The sequence below is a fragment of the Cydia strobilella genome, chromosome 9, assembly GCF_947568885.1.
Source record: "Cydia strobilella chromosome 9, ilCydStro3.1, whole genome shotgun sequence".
In the NCBI taxonomy this organism is placed as follows: domain Eukaryota; kingdom Metazoa; phylum Arthropoda; class Insecta; order Lepidoptera; family Tortricidae; genus Cydia; species Cydia strobilella.
This window is the reverse complement of record NC_086049.1, coordinates 10,450,967-10,472,159: the sequence shown is the minus strand read 5'-3', so window position 1 is coordinate 10,472,159 and position 21,193 is coordinate 10,450,967. Positions and strand designations below refer to the sequence as shown.

The 21,193-nt window shown below is 38.9% G+C and overlaps 2 protein-coding genes across 2 annotated transcripts; one reads left to right on the top strand and one right to left on the bottom strand.

Moving 5' to 3' along the window:
- Positions 1 to 1,393: 1,393 nt before the first annotated feature.
- On the top strand, positions 1,394 to 12,903 carry LOC134744273 (eukaryotic translation initiation factor 3 subunit D). The gene is made up of 11 exons (XM_063678022.1): positions 1,394 to 1,692; positions 2,445 to 2,539; positions 6,940 to 7,035; positions 7,483 to 7,636; positions 8,180 to 8,289; positions 8,609 to 8,747; positions 9,062 to 9,222; positions 9,712 to 9,843; positions 10,875 to 11,081; positions 11,708 to 11,903; positions 12,494 to 12,903. The coding sequence occupies exons 1-11, from the start codon at positions 1,500 to 1,502 to the stop codon at positions 12,652 to 12,654; spliced, it is 1,644 nt and encodes a 547-aa protein (XP_063534092.1). The 5' UTR covers positions 1,394 to 1,499; the 3' UTR covers positions 12,655 to 12,903.
- Positions 12,807 to 20,846, bottom strand: LOC134744277 (facilitated trehalose transporter Tret1-like). Its single transcript, XM_063678031.1, has 8 exons — positions 20,678 to 20,846; positions 20,308 to 20,405; positions 19,909 to 20,043; positions 19,145 to 19,228; positions 18,788 to 19,066; positions 15,477 to 15,597; positions 14,715 to 14,846; positions 12,807 to 14,341 (listed from the first exon to the last, which is right to left on the bottom strand). The coding sequence occupies exons 1-8, from the start codon at positions 20,727 to 20,729 to the stop codon at positions 13,824 to 13,826; spliced, it is 1,419 nt and encodes a 472-aa protein (XP_063534101.1). The 5' UTR covers positions 20,730 to 20,846; the 3' UTR covers positions 12,807 to 13,823.
- Between the last annotated feature and the right edge of the window lie 347 nt (positions 20,847 to 21,193).

Below are 21,193 nucleotides of genomic sequence, written 5' to 3'. Positions count from 1 at the left end.
AACCATGCATTTACACAAGATCAAAAGGAAACAAGATCATCATTTTAGCAGTTTATGTGGATGATTTGTTAATTTTTTGGAATGATGAAGACGAGCTTCGTAAGGTCAAGAGTGACCTCATGTCCAAATTTGAAATGAAGGATCTTGGAAAAGCTGCATTAATTTTAGGAATGCAGATAACTCAAACAAAGGATGTCATCAAAGTTGATCAGGAGAGGTACATTGAGAAACTTCTCAAGATTTTTGGAATGGAGGACTGCAAGACAGTAGCAACTCCGGCAGTTGCTGGGTCTCACTTAAAGAAATCAGATCACAAGTCTGATGACAGGATCCCATATCAGAATCTTATAGGATCTCTGATGTATTTAGCAGTATGTACGAGGCCAGACATAACGCATGTAGTCAGTACTCTGAGCCAATTTAATACTTGCTATACAGAAGAACACTGGGTAGCAGCAAAGCGTGTGCTCCGCTACCTAAAAGGAACAAAATCTCGTGGAATAGTGTACTCCAAAAGATACAGTGCTGACAGATTCATCCAAGGATATTCAGATGCAAGTCACGGAGGTGATGAAGATAGAAAATCATGGACAGGCTACACCTTTATAGCTCAAGGGGCAGCTGTCTGCTGGCAAAGCATCAAGCAGAAGACAATAGCACTATCTACTGCAGAGGCAGAATACGTAGCTATGTCAGAAGCTGCAAGAGAGGCAATATTCCTCAGAAGGTTAATTGCGGAAATCACCAGGAAGGACGAGGAACTGATTCCTATCCTCAGTGATAGTCAATCCGCAATAGCGATTGCAGACAATCCAGTGCATCATCAGCGGACGAAGCACATAGACGTACGTTATCACTTTGTGAGAGAAGCGATCATGAATGAGCAGATAACTGTTACGTATGTCCAGACAGATCGTATGATTGCCGATGCACTAACTAAACCTTTGCCGAAAGGAAAGTTTGTATGGTGTACAAACAAGTTAATGGGCATGCAAGGTGATTGAATGTTTTGATGACAGTTTTCTATATTAAGGAGGAGTGTTGAAATAAGGTTGCAAGCTACAGGCCACTTAGAACATATTTCAAATATATAATATAGAATTGATCTGTCAAGTCAATGAATTGTCATTCGATAAAAACAGTCTGTGCTGTTATTATTAATATTATATTTAGATTAATTGTGGTAACTAATTTACTAAATATATTCATTGAAGATTCATCCGTTGTGCTCTATTCATAACATTGCCCTCTGCTTAGCCTCACCCCATCAATTTTGGTGTATGGTGGCGCCGCCTAATTACAGTTTCCCTCGTGCGAATGGGGCCTGAAGCGCCCTCCACACTCGTGCGCGAATCGTTCTTCCTCACACCTGTCAAAAATCTTTATTGTCTATGGTCCTTTCTCCTTGGCATTTCGTTGCAAGAAGTGTCGTGCGTGGCATTCATGCTGATTTATAGTGAAAAAAGTATTATATATCGCAGACTAGGAGCGGAATAATAATGTCAGAACACGTGCTACCGGCCGAGGAGCCGATACGGTTCATATCCCCGGTCATTCAGGATAATCCGACAGGATGGGGACCGTGCGAAATGCTGGACCAGTTTCGGGACATGCCGTATCAGCCGTTCAGCAAAGGCGATCGGCTGGGCAAAATAAGCGATTGGACCATGGTGCAGGACAAGAAATACCAAAGTAAGAAGAATATATGTTCTTTATACTGGTTAGAAGGGTCCTACTAGGACTATGATTGAGGTTATGTTAAACTGCAAAAGTTGACAGTGACACAATTGCTAGGGCGCGTATTACAGCTTATGCAGATGACGATGACGTATAATTGCTATAAGTGCAAGCTGCATGGTAAACTTTCTCTTGCAATACACAACATTATAAAAAATAGATATAAAAAAAAATTAAATCATTTTATTTTATTACTCAAACTTAGTTTTATACAGTATTACCACTAAGGCACTGCGAACTACATACCAAATAAAAATACAAAGATACGAGAAAACACAAATAATAACAAAATACAATTTAAACACTCGATTTACGTAACGTAACAGCGTGGCTCTGTTGCGTTGCCTGGCTCAGCAGGTTACCAGACCGTTTTCTTCGGCTAGAAGTCTGCGCTTGCGATGGTGTCCTGTAGCGGCTGCGGCACCCACACCACAAACGAACTGAAGTGCACATGCTGGTGCACCCTCAACATGTAGCCAGTCTTCCGGCGAACATACTCCACCACCTCTTATTATTCACTTTCTACTTTTATTTATAAATTGTGCCATCTGTGTGACATGAAATTTATTACTGTATATAGACAAAATGTGAGCATGTTAACCTTGACTATATCCAATAAAGGGTCATGTTATTTAAATATTTATGCAGTAGTGTCACTTTTTGAGTTATATACTATTATTATTATTATGTATTATTATTGTTTTCAGATAAGTATGCATCCCAGTTTGGTGCAGGATCGTCATATGCATACTACCATGATGAGGATGAATCAACATTCCACCTGGTCGATACAACCAGAGATGTAAGTTAACCAGAGAGGTCTGGTAAGGGCATTTACTCGTATTCGTTTATTTATTACAAATATTTGTTCCTAAGTTATGGGTATTTTCTATGTTTAATAGTATTTATATATTCTATTTATTGTCATCCAGTACCCACAACACAACACTATTACGGACTAGGTTGATCAGTGGAAAATTGTCCTATAATCTTTTTTACCCTTTTTTCTACCCTTCGGGAGTAGGCTTCCTTCATTTTACGCCACTCGTAACGGTTCTGTGCGACCTGGAGCCATTTCTTCCCCACAGTCACAGAATAACTAATAGTATTTCTCACGGATGAAATATCATCAGCAATAAAGAAACTTAAAACCGAGAAAGCGATAGGACCAGATGGGATTTGCAGCGAAATTCTAAAATACTCAAGCTACGAACTACACAAAGTCATTACTAACATGTTCAACGAAATAATAAAGAACGAAATCATACCCGAACAATGGAATATCTCCAACATCACTATCCTACATAAAAAAGGAAAAAAAAGACAATCTAGACAACTACAGACCTATAAGTATCATATCCTGCGTCTATAAACTGTTCATGACAGTGATGACCAAAAGAATACAAAACACATTAGAAGAACACCAGCCAGTGGAACAAGCTGGATTCCGGTCAAATTACAGTACAATGGACCATCTACATACGCTTAACCAACTTATAGAAAAAAGCACAGAATACAAAAATAAAGATATATACATTGCATTTATAGATTTTACAAAGGCCTTTGACTCGATAGACCATAAATTTTTATTCAAAACACTAGAAGATCAAGGCCTAGAGGTAAAATATGTTAACATACTAAAACAGATATACCAACATAGCAAGGCGAGAATAAAAACAGATAAATACGGCGAACCATTCTGGTTGCAAAAAGGTGTAAAGCAAGGAGACCCAATCTCTCCGACACTGTTCAATGCATGCCTGGAGGCCATATTTAGAGTACTGGAATGGGAAAACAAAGGAATAAATATTAATGGGAAGTACATAAACAACCTAAGGTTTGCAGATGACGTCATAATTGTTGCCGAAAAACCGAACATACTAGAAGAAATGATTTCAGAATTTGACACAGCATGCAAGGAAGCAGGTTTAGCAATGAACATGAAAAAATGCAAAATCATTACTAATGGAGATAAAATACCAATAAAGCACGGAAGAAACAATATGGAATATGTTGATGACTTCACATACCTGGGACAACTAGTTTCCTTCAAAAACAGACTCGACAAGGAAGTAGACTACAGGATTAGTAGAGCGTGGCGAAAATATTGGTCTCTAAAATCAATTCTGAAGAGTGATATGTCGATGGCCATAAAGAAAAAGGTATTTGATACTGCTGTCCTACCTACCTTAACTTACGGTGCCCAAACCTGGAGCCCCATTGAGAAACATATTCATAAACTGAAAATCTGTCAAAGAGCTATGAACGGTCAATGTTAAAAATTAAAATTAAGGACAGAATCAAAAACGAAGTCATAAGAGAGAAAACTGGAGTAAAAGATACAATATACGCAATAAAAAAGAACAAATGGGCCTGGGCTGGCCATATATGTCGAACAACGGATAACCGGTGGACTAAACGTGTCACAGAATGGTCACCAATAGGAATAACGAGAAAACAAAAAAGACCAAATAAAAGATGGAGAGACGAGCTAGTGAACTTCGACAGATACTGGTGGAGAACAGCACAGGATAGGAAGGAATGGGAAAAACTGGGGGAGGCCTTTTCCGCTCAAGCGACATGCAAATAATAAACCAATAATAATACAAAAATTTATGTAATTGAAAAAAAAAGAAGCATGAAATAAAGGCTATTACTATTACTACTACCGTACAGAAAATTCACTCCTTCACAAAAGCCAGATTTAGGTACAAAATTATGCCTATACTCGCCGCCTGCAAGTAAAATTGAAACTTATAACCGCGCACGAACCGTAAATCTTTCTTTGCGCGCCGCAGTTTTATGACCGAGCTGCGAGTGTCGGCACGGGGTTGTCCTTGACAAGTTTTTGTACCTATACCTACTGATTTATTATTTTTAAGATAAATATGTAGGAATTACAAACGTAAACATAAAATTTTAAGCCGGAGATAGTATGTCTGATTCTCACGGAAGTAGGTATGCCACAGAATAGGGTTGCCACCTTTTTTCTATATACATATAGTATTTTTGTCAAAATATTGAAAAAATATAGTATTTACTGGGAAAATTGAAAAAAATAAGACACCGATTTGAAGCGAATTAAAAATCCAAGTCGCATACAATGCGATATAGGTGACATTTGTATACCCCATTCTTGAGTGATGAAAGTATAGTATTTTTCGTACTATATTGTTTTTGTATAATATATAGTACAAGTGACTAAAATATAGTACGGTACTATATATTATAGTATGGGTGGCAACCCTACCACAGAAGTACTTATTCCTTTGAAAATATGTCGGTCAATGTAGTCCGGAATTTAAAAAAAATGTTTTATCTGCTTCCTTGTTCTTCCGTTTATTCAGACATCCGTAAACAGAACATTATCTTTAGATTAGATTAGATCGCGATTTAGGATTAGAAGCCATTGCGTATTTTCAATTTTGCGCGAGCGGCAGCCCACTGCCATACACCTGCCCGGGCGGTGCGCCGGCCAAATATACCTAAACTGCGCAGTGACACCCCCCTGCCACAGTCCTTTTGATGTCGCCGTTTCAATACATCTGGGGTCTACTTTGAGTACGCTTTTCCCCCCATGGTCACCACTCAAGTAGTCGTTTACTCCACGAATATGTCCTATAATATCAAATATTTAATCACAGAAATTTCAATTGTCAACTTTATTCTAATTTATAGTGATTGTTACAAACATTGATACTGTTTGCAATGTTATGTTGAGAAAAAAAAATATTTTAAGTTATGTTGAGATTAAATAAATAAATATTTTGGGATAATCTCACACAGACAATACCATTTTTACCATAAGGGCACACAGGACCCGTGCCCAGGGCCCCCATCCTCCGGGGGCTCCGAAGGACAGACAGTAACAGTTTATTTGATTACCCATAATAAATAGAAGATCATAGTAGAAAAATGTTAGTTTACTTCATTCGCTTTCTTTACTTTCCAAAATGGCCCCAAATGCTTGAATTGATTTGAGTTAATTCATAGTTTAAGACGGCCTTGCACACAGATGGACCTAACCCAAACTAAGCAAAGCTTGTACATTGGATAATGAGCGACAATATATATCATTATTATTCACAACGACGGGACTTAATCGCGTAAAATACTTATTAAAAAAAAAGTAAAAAAGAGTAAAAATCGTGAAAGTTTAAATCAGTGTTTTAACAATATATATACTTATTATTTATATTATATTTTTATTTAAGCCTTTATTTTTCCTTAAATAGTTTTACATAGTAAAAGTTTTCTTATATTATTGTTTTTCATTTTACTTTATTAAGGACCCCTGTCGGGTATAGGCCTCCTCCAAATCTTTCCACCTTTCTCGGTCTTTTGCCTTGATTACCCAATTTTCTCCAGCTGTGGTTATGATATCCTTGGACCACCTTGTTGTGGGTTTTCCCGCCTTCCTTTTGCCATGGGGTCACAGACCTAACCCAAACTAAGCAAAGCTTGTACATTGGATAATGAGCGACAATATATATCATTATTATTCACAACGACGGGACTTAATCGCGTAAAATACTTATTAAAAAAAAAAGTAAAAAAGAGTAAAAATCGTGAAAGTTTAAATCAGTGTTTTAACAATATATATACTTATTATTTATATTATATTTTTATTTAAGCCTTTATTTTTCCTTAAATAGTTTTACATAGTAAAAGTTTTCTTATATTATTGTTTTTCATTTTACTTTATTAAGGACCCCTGTCGGGTATAGGCCTCCTCCAAATCTTTCCACCTTTCTCGGTCTTTTGCCTTGATTACCCAATTTTCTCCAGCTGTGGTTATGATATCCTTGGACCACCTTGTTGTGGGTTTTCCCGCCTTCCTTTTGCCATGGGGTCACAGACCTAACCCAAACTAAGCAAAGCTTGTACATTGGATAATGAGTATATATACTTATGTATAGATAAATACACACTTAGATAATATCCATAACTCAGGAACAAATACTCATGATAAACATACAAATTAATGCCCTTATTGGTATTTGAATCCAATTTCGGATTCCATTGTAAACTGCTATTACAACACGAATTATTTCTACAATTCTAAGGACATTTTAAAAGCAAAAAAAGTACAGCATATAGTCAGTTTACCAACAGGCGATTTTCTAATTTTCTATTATGACTTACCACAAATATCATCATCTCTAAATTGTAATAACTAAGTGAATAATCTATTTTTTCCAGCAAAAACCGCCGTACCAGCGCGGGCGTGCTCGCGGGCGCGGCCAGCGCGGACAACGCGGCGCGCGCACGCCGGGCGGTATGACCACCTTGAACAAGGTAATTACTAAATTAAATACATATACATACTAAATACTACACCATGGCACAGATAATAAAAATAACATGTTTTTGTTCCCTTTTAAAATATGGCTGAGAATTATGGACATCCCTTTGTCCGAATGGAAAGAAGCAAGGAAAGCCAGCAATAATGGAGGCTGACAACAATCAGGAAAAAACCATGTAGAGATACTGTTGGAGACATTAGCAAAAGAAAATTAAAATTTAAGTGTATCCCCACAATATCGAAAGTAGAATAATTAATAAAATAATAATTTTTTCTAATTTACAAAAAGAGAAGATGGAAAAAAAAAACATAAAAAGAACTTCGAAGATGAGTTTCCACCATTTGCATAAGAATAACTCAAAATAGAGCAAACAGTGCTCCCGATTAAAGCTTCAAAGCCCCATTTTGAACTTTCACACCAACATTTTTATTTTGTCCAGCAACGTGACCGCAAGATGGGCAAGCGTTGGGGCCAGCGCGGCGCTCCGATGAAGATCCGAGACGCGTCCGTCACCGTGCGCCCCACCTGGGTCACCATCGAGGACATGGACTTCCCGAGGCTCGCCAAGCTGTCGTTGCCTGGCATCAAGGAGGGTGAGTACCACAATTAAGATAATCCAACCTCATCAATAGATGACATATATACTAAAGAAAAAGAGGCCACTAACAAACCGGTTTACACAGCTAACGCCATGACCTCTGACGTCATGAACCTCTATTTCCAGCTTTGGCCACCAGAGGGCTTGGTCACTTTTTCTTTATTATATGGTTTGGTTTGGTTTGGTTTTATAAATAAATTATTATGATTATTATGATTATGATTATGACATATATTTCAGTGTGTAGTTTATATAGCAATTTGTAGAAGTCTTCCTGAATGATGTTATGCGAGATGAGAGGGTTTCCCATTATTTTCGTGTCATCAGCGAAGAGTGACAAGTTTGGATTTGACAATGGACTTAAGATCGGTGACAAAAATCCCAAAAAGGATTGGACTCCTCGGTCCAGATCTATGTGGGGTCCATTATGCTTTATAAAGTGGTAAAATGGGTACTCTTACGATTTATCGTCAACTTTCCCATTTTCCACTGGCATATTTAGCCGAACAAACTAGTAAGAGTATGTGAACGCCTACAGGTGAGGACATCGCGTGTTGCGGCGTGCTCGAGTACTACGACAAGGCGTACGACCGCGTCAACGTCAAGCACGAGAAGCCTCTGCAGCGCATCGATCGCATCTTCCATACGGTATCATTTTCATTGAATCACTTTTCCAGTTGCAGCCCGGGGCCCACTTTGGCAACCTAATTCCAAAACCTAGAGGATTGAAAGCGACTGTCTGCCCTATCTAACTGAGAAACTAAGCCTTATTTAGGGATTAGTCTTGTTTCCTCAAGATATTTTCCTACACTGCAACTGCTAAGTAATAAATGATTCGCACATAATACTAAGATATCCATTACCACAAGCCTTGTTCGTATGAGATTGTAAGGCGTACGCATGACTACTTGCCCACTAGCACTCTCAACTTGCGAGAAACTAATTATCAAAGTAATTGCTGTAACAGGTGACGACGACCGACGACCCGGTGATCCGTCGGCTGTCGAAGACGGCCGGCACGGTGTACGCCACCGACGCCATCCTGGCCACCATCATGTGCTGCACGCGGTCCAACTACTCCTGGGACATCGTCATCGAGAAGATCGGTACAGACTTTATACTTTTTATTAGTCCATCGGGCTCATTTATGAAGTCTTACTAAATGAGGCCCAGAGTCTGCTTTTCGCAACTAAAACCCAATTATTGCCAACGGTGATAAAAAACAGCTATTTTGAGACGGAAAACTAGGCTTTTCTACTTTTATTAGTTAGCATAAGAAAGCAAGAGAGTTATGAATTCTAACAAAGTGCCAACATTATATTTATATTCACTTTAACAACACAACAGCTCTCTTGATAAAGTATTTGCTCTTTTCTTGCACTAGTAGAGAATCGCAAGTAAAATCGTGTCGATGTTGTAGGTGATAAACTGTTCCTGGACAAGCGCGACAACACCGAGTTCGACCTGCTGACGGTGAACGAGACCTCCATCGAGCCACCGGCCGACGACGCCAACTCCATCAACTCGCCGCGCAACCTCGCGCTCGAGGCCACCTTCATCAACCACAACTTCAGCCAGCAGGTACACCCACCGCCACGCCACACGCCACACACCACACACCACACGCCAGCCATCTCTATACTACATACACGTACATGACGCCTATAACTCGTCGATTTACTAGTGTGTGCCAGTTTTTCCTGACGTTCACTGCGTAATGCTCAAAAATGATTAGATGAATGAATAGGCAGCGATCAGCTTTCAGGCACTGACGTTAGCGTCGACTAGAAACCATACCACATAATAGTCATACCACTTACATTTTTATAATAAGAGTACAGATCCGTGTTCGACGTGGCACTATATGCTCCCTTCGAGCTCTAAACGATAAGTTGCCGCATCAATGTCGAAATGTCAGTTTACATGAGGCATAAGAGTCATCGTATATGGAAAATGAAACCGTTGCCATCTGTCCCCCACGTGCCCATGGCGAATACACCTTTATTATGTTTTATTCTGTCGTCGTGTGCGAATATTTATCTATAAGTAATGATTCCATTTGTCACACAGGTCCTGAAGTCCGGTCCGACGGAGCCCAAGTACAAGTTCCCCGAGGCCAACCCGTTCGTGTCCGAGGAGGAGGAGGGCGAGGTGGCCTCGGTGGGATACCGCTACCGCAAGTGGAGCCTAAACAACGGAGTGGTGAGTCATGTGTTTATGTGCAACCTCCAACAGAGCACAGTAAAAGTTCTCCGAGGCCAACCCGTTCGTGTCCGAGGAGGAGGAGGGCGAGGTGGCCTCGGTGGGATACCGCTACCGCTAGTGGAGCCTAAACAACGGCGTGGTGAGTCATGTGCTTATGTGTAACCTCCAACAGAGCCCAGTACAAGTTCTCCGAGGCCAACCCGTTCGTGTCCGAGGAGGAGGGCGAGGTGGCCTCGGTGGGATACCGCTACCGCTAGTGGAGCCTAAACAACGGCGTGGTGAGTCATGTGCTTATGTGTAACCTCCAACAGAGCCCAGTACAAGTTCCCCGAGGCCAACCCGTTCGTGTCCGAGGAGGAGGAGGGCGAGGTGGCCTCGGTGCATACATGCATACAAATATCCATCCTATGTTATTTCTTGTGTTTACTTTAAACTGTAGTTTTTACGACAAAACAATGTTTTGTTTGAAATTGATGATCACTTTTTGACGACTGCAAACTGGGCCCTATCACAAAAACTTTACAAGTGTACAAGTCGACAATATTGTTACGTTGTAGATGTGTTACATGCACAGTTGTTACATACATAATAGATCTACAAGTTTACAATCAGTAACACAAAACATGGTGCTTATGTCAAATGTAGATTTGTTCCTACAATTTACATATTTGTTAATAATAAATAATACAAATTTGTCGCTTATTGTGTTTTCTGGTACACAAACTTGTTAAAATCTACAATCTTGTAACTTGTCACTTGTAAATTGAATGTAATTGTAAGTTTTTGGTATAGGGCCCTGGTCTTTAGGTATACAATTACATTACAACACCTACAAGAGAGGAGCTTATTTAAAGTCATATTACGTAGGATTTTCATGTAATTATACCGCACAATAAAAGAAAGCGGATGTAACGTGGATTGCCTGCCTCGTGTTACTAACAACCTGGTGGCCTTTGTATTCTATTTTACGTAACATACATGAAGATGCATCTGCTTGATGTATTAAAATACTATGTATTATCTTCCAGGTTCTGGTAGCTCGATGCGAGCACGACGCCGTTATGCAGGGTCCTCAAAACGAGACCCAATTCCTCACCATCAAGGCCCTGAACGAGTGGGACAGCAAGGTCGCTAACGGCGTAGAGTGGCGACAGAAGCTCGACACACAGCGCGGAGCCGTGCTGGCTAACGAGCTGCGGAACAACTCGTGCAAACTCGCCAAGTGGACCGTGCAGGTACTGTAGCCAGCCAGCTGTTACCAGTCATACACGTCCCGTCCCGCAGGAGACTGTTCCCCTACATCAAGGAAGGCTCTTAAGAGGATTACAATTCTACCTTCGTTGTTAGGGAGTACCGCTTGAAAACCTAGTATCCAGGTTATTTCCTTCCAAAAATAGTTCATTCCTTTTCAAACATGCACGGAAATGGCTGCATTATGTTCGCAAATCGTAAAGAAGTGCCCAATTTTTATTGCAGCTTCGATTTCGAAGAGCACGTTATGACATTTCATAGAATTATTTATTTACTTAAACTATTGCACAAATTTACACAAAACTAGTACAAATGGCGGACTTAACACCTTGAGGCATTCTCTACCAGTCAACTATTTGGTCTAAACAAAGAGATTTTTGTAACTCCTAAAAGTAATGTCAAGCCCCGGCCTGACAACTACCTCATCAGGCAATGCGAAATTCCATCCCTCACATCTAGCAACAAACAGGACAAATCCATGGTTTGAGCACACACGATATCAACCGACACCCGATTATCTATGGGTCAGGATATGTGTGATGGTGGCATCAGGGGTGAGACCACTGTATATCTCATTAGTTTGATTGAATGACCTGTTTCCGTTCGTTAGGCGCTGCTGGCCGGCTCGGACCAGATCAAGTTCGGCTACGTGTCCCGCACGCAGGTGCGCGACAACGCGCGGCACGTGATCCTCGGCACGCAGCAGTTCAAGCCGCACGAGTTCGCGGCGCAGATCAACCTGTCCATGGACAACGCCTGGGGCATCCTGCGCTGCATCATCGACATCTGCATGAAGCAGAAGGACGGTCAGTACACACTACACACACGCCACGCGCCACGCGCCACGGTGGTACTGGTAGTCTAGTAATGAAATGAAACATTTATTGTCAGACCACAGGTAGAAATATAAAAGATGTTAATGGTGATAATTTAAGTCCTTTTCCGCAGTCTACCGTATTTACGGTGTACAATGTTTAGTATTTACGTTACAGAATCAACTATCATTGATTGTATAAAATGTCTAGAATCTACGACAAATCCGTGCTTCCAATTTGACAACTGATGTATGGCGGTGTATTTCATTGAGTATACCGTAACTCTGGTTGTCCAAAGTTGACGTTTAACAATATACGTAACCACAAAACATATGGCGCAGTACAGTTATATCTATTTCAGGTGTCACACTAGGGAGAACCATTTTTTCTCAGACTTTACATCTTTTCTATAATCAATCACTCTTTGATAAGAACAATTTACCTATTATTTATAGGTCTTATAGTAACACTAATAGATACTTATTTTCCCTCACTGCGCCATTTGAGTTCAATTCCCAATATTGTAAATATTGTGTTACCAACACACTTGCACTCGATCTTACTTTCATTTCTCTTCTCAGGTAAATACCTAATAATGAAGGACCCCAACAAGCCTCTGATCCGCTTGTACGACATCCCGGACAACACGTTCGAGTCCGACGCCTCCGAGGAGAGCGGCGACGAGCCCGCCGACACCCCATTCGCCCCTCTCTATTCTTACGGAAACAACAAGAGAATTTAAACCTTACGGTTATACTCTTAGGGTGCCAATTCACGTGACGCTAAACAAAAACTACCTACTACACGGCATTAATTAGATTGAACCCTACGTGCCTATACATAAGGTAATAAATACCTTCGTCATTTTTCATAAGCCACAAATCAGCTACTCTGTAGACGTAACAGGTTTCTAGTGTATTTATCACAGTTTAATAAGTATTCGATATGTATTTCATATTTTTATTCAACAGAATACAATTTTATTGTCACATTTGGTGTTTTATTAAGGTGCCAAATGAACACAACTATTATTTTATAAAAACTGCAGTTATGCACACATTATTGTGGATTATCTTATCACTGTTAATGCTTACGTCTAATAAAAGCCAGAATTTCACAACATTAACATCATTTGATACTAACTTGAGTAAATATTAAACAGTGTCGGTCGGCTCCTTCATCAAATTTTGCATTTTAGGATTGGTATATTTACGATCTATAACAATGTTACCATAAGTATACAGAGTGATTTCTGGGTCGTGATCCAGAACCAGTTTTTGTGACTGTAAATGATCCATATTATCATATGGTAGTATTTGATTAAAAGATAATTAGTTAACTTTTTCTTACTTTTCCAGTAAAATTCAACTTATACTAAGTAATCATGGTCACCTGACTTTTGATATACGCTGTATGAAAAGCGACAAGACGTCACATTGACCAAATTGTATGCAATTTTTTTTTTTTTCTACTTGTCATCTAAAAAATAATCATCATTATTATTCGTGATAAATAATAACATTAGGCTCATCTTTGAATTCTGTATGATGTCTTGTTTTCTTGCTCCACGACCCCGAAAACACCCTGTGTACATTCAGACGAATGTTTAAGGCACTTGTAAATGAATAAAATAAACAGATAACATGTTACAGTCAATATTGTTATAGGTGTTTGTTTGCTGATCAACACTGATTTCGTTTGTTACACTTTCATTTACAAGTCCCGTGATCTAGAGATAACAATCTGGCTCATATGAACAGTCGAAAGTACAATATTTATTCAATAAGAAGTTGTTAGTTTGAGTAAAACCAATCCTAAAATGAACACCTCTGTACTATACAACAAATTTGAATGTGACCTAACTCGATGCAAGAGCATTAATTTTAAAATTGGCTTTACTCTAAGATTAGATCAACTAATGTCCTCCATTTCTTTAAGTGCCGTTGCCTCTTGGTTCTTCTCCAGCATATTATCCTGCACCTCTTCCAGCGTTTTATCCTTAGTTTCTGGCACGAAAAAATATATAAAAAATAAACCTAAGTAACCTACTACAGCGAAGGCCCAGAACACGGCAGAGTGACCCAAGCCTGCCCTGATTCCGTGGTAACACTTGGTTATAACAAAGTTCATGACACACGCCATCACAGTGGCTGAACTAGATGCCGCTGTCTTTACGTTTATAGGGAACAGTTCCGCTTGCATCACATAAGGTAACATCCCTATGCCTACGGAATAAAATATGTTGAACCCGAACAACCCTATTAAAGGTAAGAAGGAGATTGTAGAGAGTGTATCAGGACTGAGTTTGACTGTGTCTTGGAGGTAGAAGTAAAGGGCTAGGGCGCTCATTGAGAGCGCTACACCTAAGTCCGAGATGAACATAAGGATCCGTCGGCCGAAGTAGCCTGCTAGCAATGCTCCTCCTACTCCTGTAAGCAGAAAGACGATATAAGGGTAGCTGCAAATATGATTGTCATAAGCCAATGCCGAGTGAAATGCCAAAATCGTATGGGTTTGGTCATGTTATTTATAAATCTTACTAAGAGTACTGAATAGGGGTATTAAAGGTCAGTTCGCGAAAGCTGACGCGGCTTTGATGATGACTTTGACGGTTCAGTTCAAATCTCGCGCCAGCTCTTATGAATTCACCTATATTCTCATGGCCGGGAAACAGAACTGCCGACTAAGTGTCATAACTGTCATATACGAGTAAAAGACTGAATGAAGTGAGTCCTATGTGGTTGTACAAGATGCTGTAATAAAATTGTATGTATTCACAACTTTGTATGTTGTATGTCCTACCTGTGACAAGCTGTACGAAACCGTAGACAATACTGACGAGTGGTCCAGATATGGAACTGCTTTGTCTGAAGATGACTTCGAGATACGCTTGGATGGCCATCCCGCCGGTCATGTATTGTAGCATCTTCAGGCCTGTAAACACATATTTCTATTTATAAACGAATGCGGGAGTATTTAATAAGTTACAATATAATTTAGTTGAACTATGATGTAACATAAATGTATATTTCTCTCCGTTTTGTAACAATGGTAAACAAACAAGGTAGATCAAATCTAATTTTGTCTAATTTGTATTACATTACAGTACAGCCGGAACTGTGAAATTGCGTGCTGCCGTACTCTCGCACAAGTGACTCTGCCTGTAAAGCCGATGGTCCTGGGTTCGAATCCCGGTAAGGGCATTTATTTGTGTGATGAACACAAATGTTTGTTCCTGAGTCATGGGTGTATTGGGTGTTTTCTATGTATATAAGTATGTATTTATCTATATAAGTATGTATATCGTCGCCTAGCACTCATAGTACAAGCTTTGCTTAGTTTGGGGCTAGGTTGATCGGTGTGAAATGTCCCCTAATATTTATTTATTTATTTCTACGAGTAGCGGCGAAGCACGCTGGTTTGCGCTGCTGAGGTGAATACAATATTTAATCTTTTTTCCATAGCCTAAATGATCTGACCCTCTATTATGCCTTTGTAAGTAATAAATATAAGCCATTATCATTTATTGTCATTATGAATTATTCACATAGAAATTATGTTTACCTGTAACTATATACAAAGCTCTTCTATACTTCATGTTTGAGACTAGCTCCCAGAGGGTAGTCTTATTCTCCATGCTTTCCCTCGCATGTGCCCGTATAATGCCTAACTGTTCGTCCACCCACTGAAATAATAGTTATTTGTTATACAAGGGTGCAAAGTTGTATTTTAACACACGAGAAGTAAAATACACTTGCACCCGTGTGTAACACAAAACTTTTCCCCTCACTATAGCGAGGAAAGTGCAACATCCACAGGCGTTAGATCATCTTCATCACTGGAATCACTCATTTTTTTACGATAATACGATATTATAACAGAAAACTCTGGAAGTTGTGTATTTTTACGTGTCGGAGTCGAGAAAATTTTTCAAACATCAACATCAAACATTTATTCAGCAAATAGGCCACAGGGGCACTTTTACATGTCAATTTATACAAACAATAAAATTAACCCAAAATAACTTTGTTGACAATGTTGACATTTCTGACGATGCGTTTTGAAATTGCATCGACTCAACTTGTGCGTTCAGAATTACATTCAACATCATATAAAAAAACAAATGTTTCTTATGGAATTTAAGGTTTATGACTTAAAATCATTAAATAAAGCTAATTTCGTATTTTTTATTAAATGCTCAAACCATTTATTTAATGATAATTAATATCGAGCGAACCATTATTATGAGCGTTTTACGTTTTGTTATTGTCAAAAGCTACTTAAACACGCTCCTTCCAAGGTCAAATTACTTTCCCCACTAGTGGATAAAATGCGTTTTTCCCCGCTTGTTTTAAAGGATAAAAGACGGCTTTCCGAGCTAGTGAGGGGAAAAATTATTAACATTTAAGTTTTAGTGAACGAGTGAAACGAAGGTCTTCCGGGTCTCCAGTTCAGCTTGGGCATAAATGCTTTCGTATATCCGGACGTTCTCCTGTACAGGTTGCATTTTGTCAACATAATCTCGTGAAATTTTCTGAGCGATTCTATAACGTAGATGAATATTTTTTTGTCGATTAGGTTTTTTAAAAATTTTCAAAATGGCGGCAAAATCGGGGTTCTGGTCTACAGCCCACAGAGCCACTAGTATAAAATAAAAATTATAATTTATTAAAAACCGGCCAAGTGCGAGTCGGACTCGCGTTTCAAGGGTTCCGTACATTACACATTTTTTAACAATGTATTTTTATGTGAAACGTGAGTGTGAAATGTCTTTAAAAACCCGTAGGGGTCGGATGAAAATCTAAGTAATTAAGTCCGACTCACGCTTGACTGCACATTTCTAATAGGTTTTCCAATCATCTATAGGTAAAAGAACTATTTTGCGTATTTTTATTTTTTTCAAAATTTTAGACCCAGTAGTTTCGGAGATAAAGAAAGGGAATGGTCATTTTTTGCCTATTTTTAACCGACTTCAAGATTTCAAAGGAGGAGGTTCTCAATTCGGTTGTATGTTTTTTTTTTTTTTTAATGTTTGTTACTCCATAACTCCGTCATTTCTGGACCGATTTTGAAAATTCTTTTTTGATTGTAAGTATATACATACAGATTGGTCCCGTTTTTGTCAAAAAGCAGTTCTGATGATGGGATCCATGAGGAATCGAGGGAACTGCTCAAATGTTAAAGGCATACATATAGTGATTTTAGTATTTTCATCAACAAATCAAGCACTTACATTTAAAAAAGTGACATTTGATGAAGTGGAACTGCTGATGATGATCAGAACGGAACTCTTCAATGACGCATAGTTCACGTTTGGCGATTTGTCCTCTTCGTTATGTTTGTTAAGCAAATTAGGTTTTCAAGAAACATTTTTGTCAAGCTCGAGTTCTGACGATGGGATCCATGAGGAATCGAGGGAACTCCTCAAATGTGAAAGGCATACATATAGTGATTTTTGTAATTTTATAAACAAATCCAGCATTTACATTTAAAAAAGTGACATTTGATGAAGTGGAAACTGCTGATAATGATCAGAATGGAACTCTTCAATGACACATTAGTTCACGTTTGGCGATTTGTTCTCTTCCTTATGGACCCAGACCCGGACAGCCGGACACGGACCCGGACTCGGAAATGCTACTAGAAAAGTGGGTTAGGTGGGTGGTTGGGTTTTGAACTGCGATTCTCACAGAACAGAACTGATATCAGAACAGTAGGTTAGGTTAGAGCTGTGCCCTTACAGATACGAAATGCTATCAGAAAAGTAGGTTAGGTTAGAACTGCGACCCTTACAGAAACGAAATGCTACTAGAAAAGTGGGTGGTTTTACCTCCTTTTCTACATTATTAGGCAAAAGATGCTGTCTTTTTCATTTCATTGTCTGGAATCTAAGAGTGCACCATCAACAATAAGTAAACTTTCAGCGGCATCCCCCATTGAAGTCGGTTTTTTTTTCTTAAAAATTATTTTAATAACTGTTTATCCTAAAATTATTTAAAAAAATATTTGAGATTCTCACAATGAGCTCTTTTATGTATTTTTAGGGTTCCGTACCTCAAAAGGAAAAAACGAAACCCTTATAGGATCACTCGTGCGTCTGTCTGTCTGTCTGTCTGTCCGTCACAAGCTATTTTCTCCGAAACTACTAGACCAATTAAGTTGAAATTTGGTATACATATGTAAGTTTGTGACCCAAAGACGGACATGTAACGTAAACAAATGAATTTTAAACATGGGGGCCACATTTGGGGGGTAAATAAGAAAATTAAAAAATAAAGTTTTCCAAACTAAATCGTGTTACATATCAAATGAAAGAGCTCATTGTGAGAATCTCAGATATATTTTTTTATTAATTTTAGGATAATCAGTTTAGAAGTTATTCAAGAAAATAGGCAAAAAATAACCATTCCCTCCCCTTTATTTCCGAAACTACTGGGTCTAAAATTTTGAAAAAAAAAATACATAAAATAGATCTTTACCTATAGATTACAGGAAAACCTATTAGAAATGTGCACTCAAGCGTGAGTCGGACTTAATTACTTACTTTTTGATCCGACCCCTACGGGTTTTTTAAAGATATTTTACTAACGTTTCATATAAAAAATACATTGTTTAAATTGTGTAATGTACGGAACCCTTGGAACGCGAGTCCGACTCGCACTTGCCCGGTTTATTTGATATGTATTTTAACACGATATAGTTTAAAAAAACTTGATTTTTTAATTGAGGTAAATAAATATCGGTAAAGAAACGCAATTAAATCGCAAAGTACCGTTACACGCACGTATATTACTATAATATAATACCTATCCGAACGCTGGTTTTTTGTATGATTTATTAATTACGAATGCTTTATAGAAATCTAATCAAATTACCTTTTCATCGTTAGTACCCTTCAACTTCATAAACTCTATCCTAGCGGCCGCAATCCTACCATCTTTTACATGGTAGTAAGGCGACTCAGGTATCCATAGGCAGCTCAGCAAGTTGGCGAGAGGAATGGCGAGGACCAGCGCGTTGAGCATTTTGTAGGTTACGAACGGACCTACGCAGTAGACGATCAGGCTGCCAAGGTTGTTGGTCACTTGAACCGACATGCCTAGCGCGCCTCTGATCTCCTTGTCAGCTATTTCTGTGATATAGATCATTACTACCTGAAAAAGTAGACAAAACTTAAAATTTATTTTTCAAAAGTTTTTATTAAAAATAGAGAAAATATTAAATCAACTTACCACGGCAGTAATTCCTAAAGAAACTCCACACAATATTCTTGGAAAATACAACATCTCGGCTGACTTCGTGATTAGTATTATACCCTGTAATCGACAAGTTAATGATATTAAAATCCGGTTTGAAGGACCAAGTTCTACCAACTTTATTATTCGAGTAAAATACAGTAAATTTGTGTTTGAATGCGATATGCAAATACACCTTGCTTCGTTACTTCTGATTAGGTATACTTTGTCGTAAAAAGATTTAATGTTTTTTAGGTATTTTATCTTTTACTGAGGTGTGCCAATAAAGAGTATTCTATCTATTTATTGGTTTATATGCAGACTAAATACATTAGACTATCTACAGCCGATTCCCTTGAGCGTTCCCTTCCTGTGATCTGTAGCCTAGTGTGTAATACACGCGGAATAAGATAACTTGTTTGGTTAGAAATATACTTCTTAGGACCACTTGCATCATTACACTAACCCGGGTTAAACCTGGAGTTACCATGGTTACCAGTACAATTTGACACAGGGTTAACGATTTAACCGCTTAACCCCGGGTTAGTGGGATGGTGCAAGTGGGCCTTAGTTAATAACAAATGTTCAAACGGCCTCATATTATGTATTTAAGTATTAACAGTAGCTAATATTGGTTAGGTTACCTATGTATTGTCTGACCTCTGTTTGTAGGTATTATCGTTACCAACCTCAGGGGCAAGTGACATAACGAACAAACTTTCCGCCAAGACAAACCATTTCGTAAAAAATCATACACCTACCGCACCTATGATTCCAGGCAGCGTCCCGCAGAGGAGCGCCTTGCGACGGCCCACGCGGTCCAACAGCGGGTGCCCGATGAAGCACCCCAAGATTGCGCCGATGGCGAACAGGGAGGCTATCCATGATATTTGCGCCTACAATCAGAAAACACTATTTGCACTATCCAAGGGGAACAAAGCCACCCATTTCTGCCAAGATGTTTTACAGATAGAGAAACGGACGCAGTACTAGCGCTATCTAGTGGTCGAAACACGGTACCTAGTGATGAGAGAAAGGACGCCACGATAGGCTGGAGGGTTACGGCCTTCACCATCTCAATAACACACAGTTTCCCCGCAAAGTTGACCTATGACATTGAAATCACGCGATAATCGCGATATCCCACGCACACAACTCACCTCAGTAATTTGCACGTCTGCCTCTCCGCTTTGGAACTTAGGAATAGCTGGTGAAGGCCAAGATATCACCGCGCCGGTGAACATAAAGTTTGATGCCGCTATGAAAAAAAAAAAAAAAAAATTTCTGTTTATATTTTTTTCCTTTATAGATTTGATTTAATAATAACGAAGTATGTAGTAGAGCAGTAGATTGCAATTAGGGATTCGTGTACAAAAACAATGGCAGCGTTTCAAGGGGTCAACGAACACACTCATTCATAATTTAGCACTTTACCTACCGTATGTCTTTTACGAGGTGTTTTATTTACGTACAAAGAAATTATCAATACATAATACATCTATTGCGTTACAAATTTCGCGCCAAACTCACCGCATAATCCCGCCCAATATTGTATTTTTCTCTTCGTCTGATGATGACTCATGGTGACAGCTACTGATACCGAAATAAGTTTATTTTAATTATAGATTACGCGTATACGAGTTTATTTGCCACATGGTGGCAGCGCTCCCGGCGTCTGGGGATACACTGATACGGTATTACGATCGACAATAGACCCAAGTTAAGCTATTTATGTCTGTTATCAGAGATACGAACGTCACGCGTACGCGACCGTATCTGCCTATCATAATATAAGTTAATGTTATACTAATAACTCGTCTCAATTGAAACAAAAGGCTATGCACATTACGTTACATAACAAATCACTAAACTTAGTGTAAAACTGGATATCAAATAGAATTATGTTTTAGAATTAGGTATAAATTTTGCGTCATCTCCTGATAGTTTAAATTAGCAATGCAAAAGAGGAACAGGTTGACATTGATTTAATTTAGGCTACTTTTACAATTTAAGGCTCTCCGGCAAGCTCGGTTCTCCATACAAACG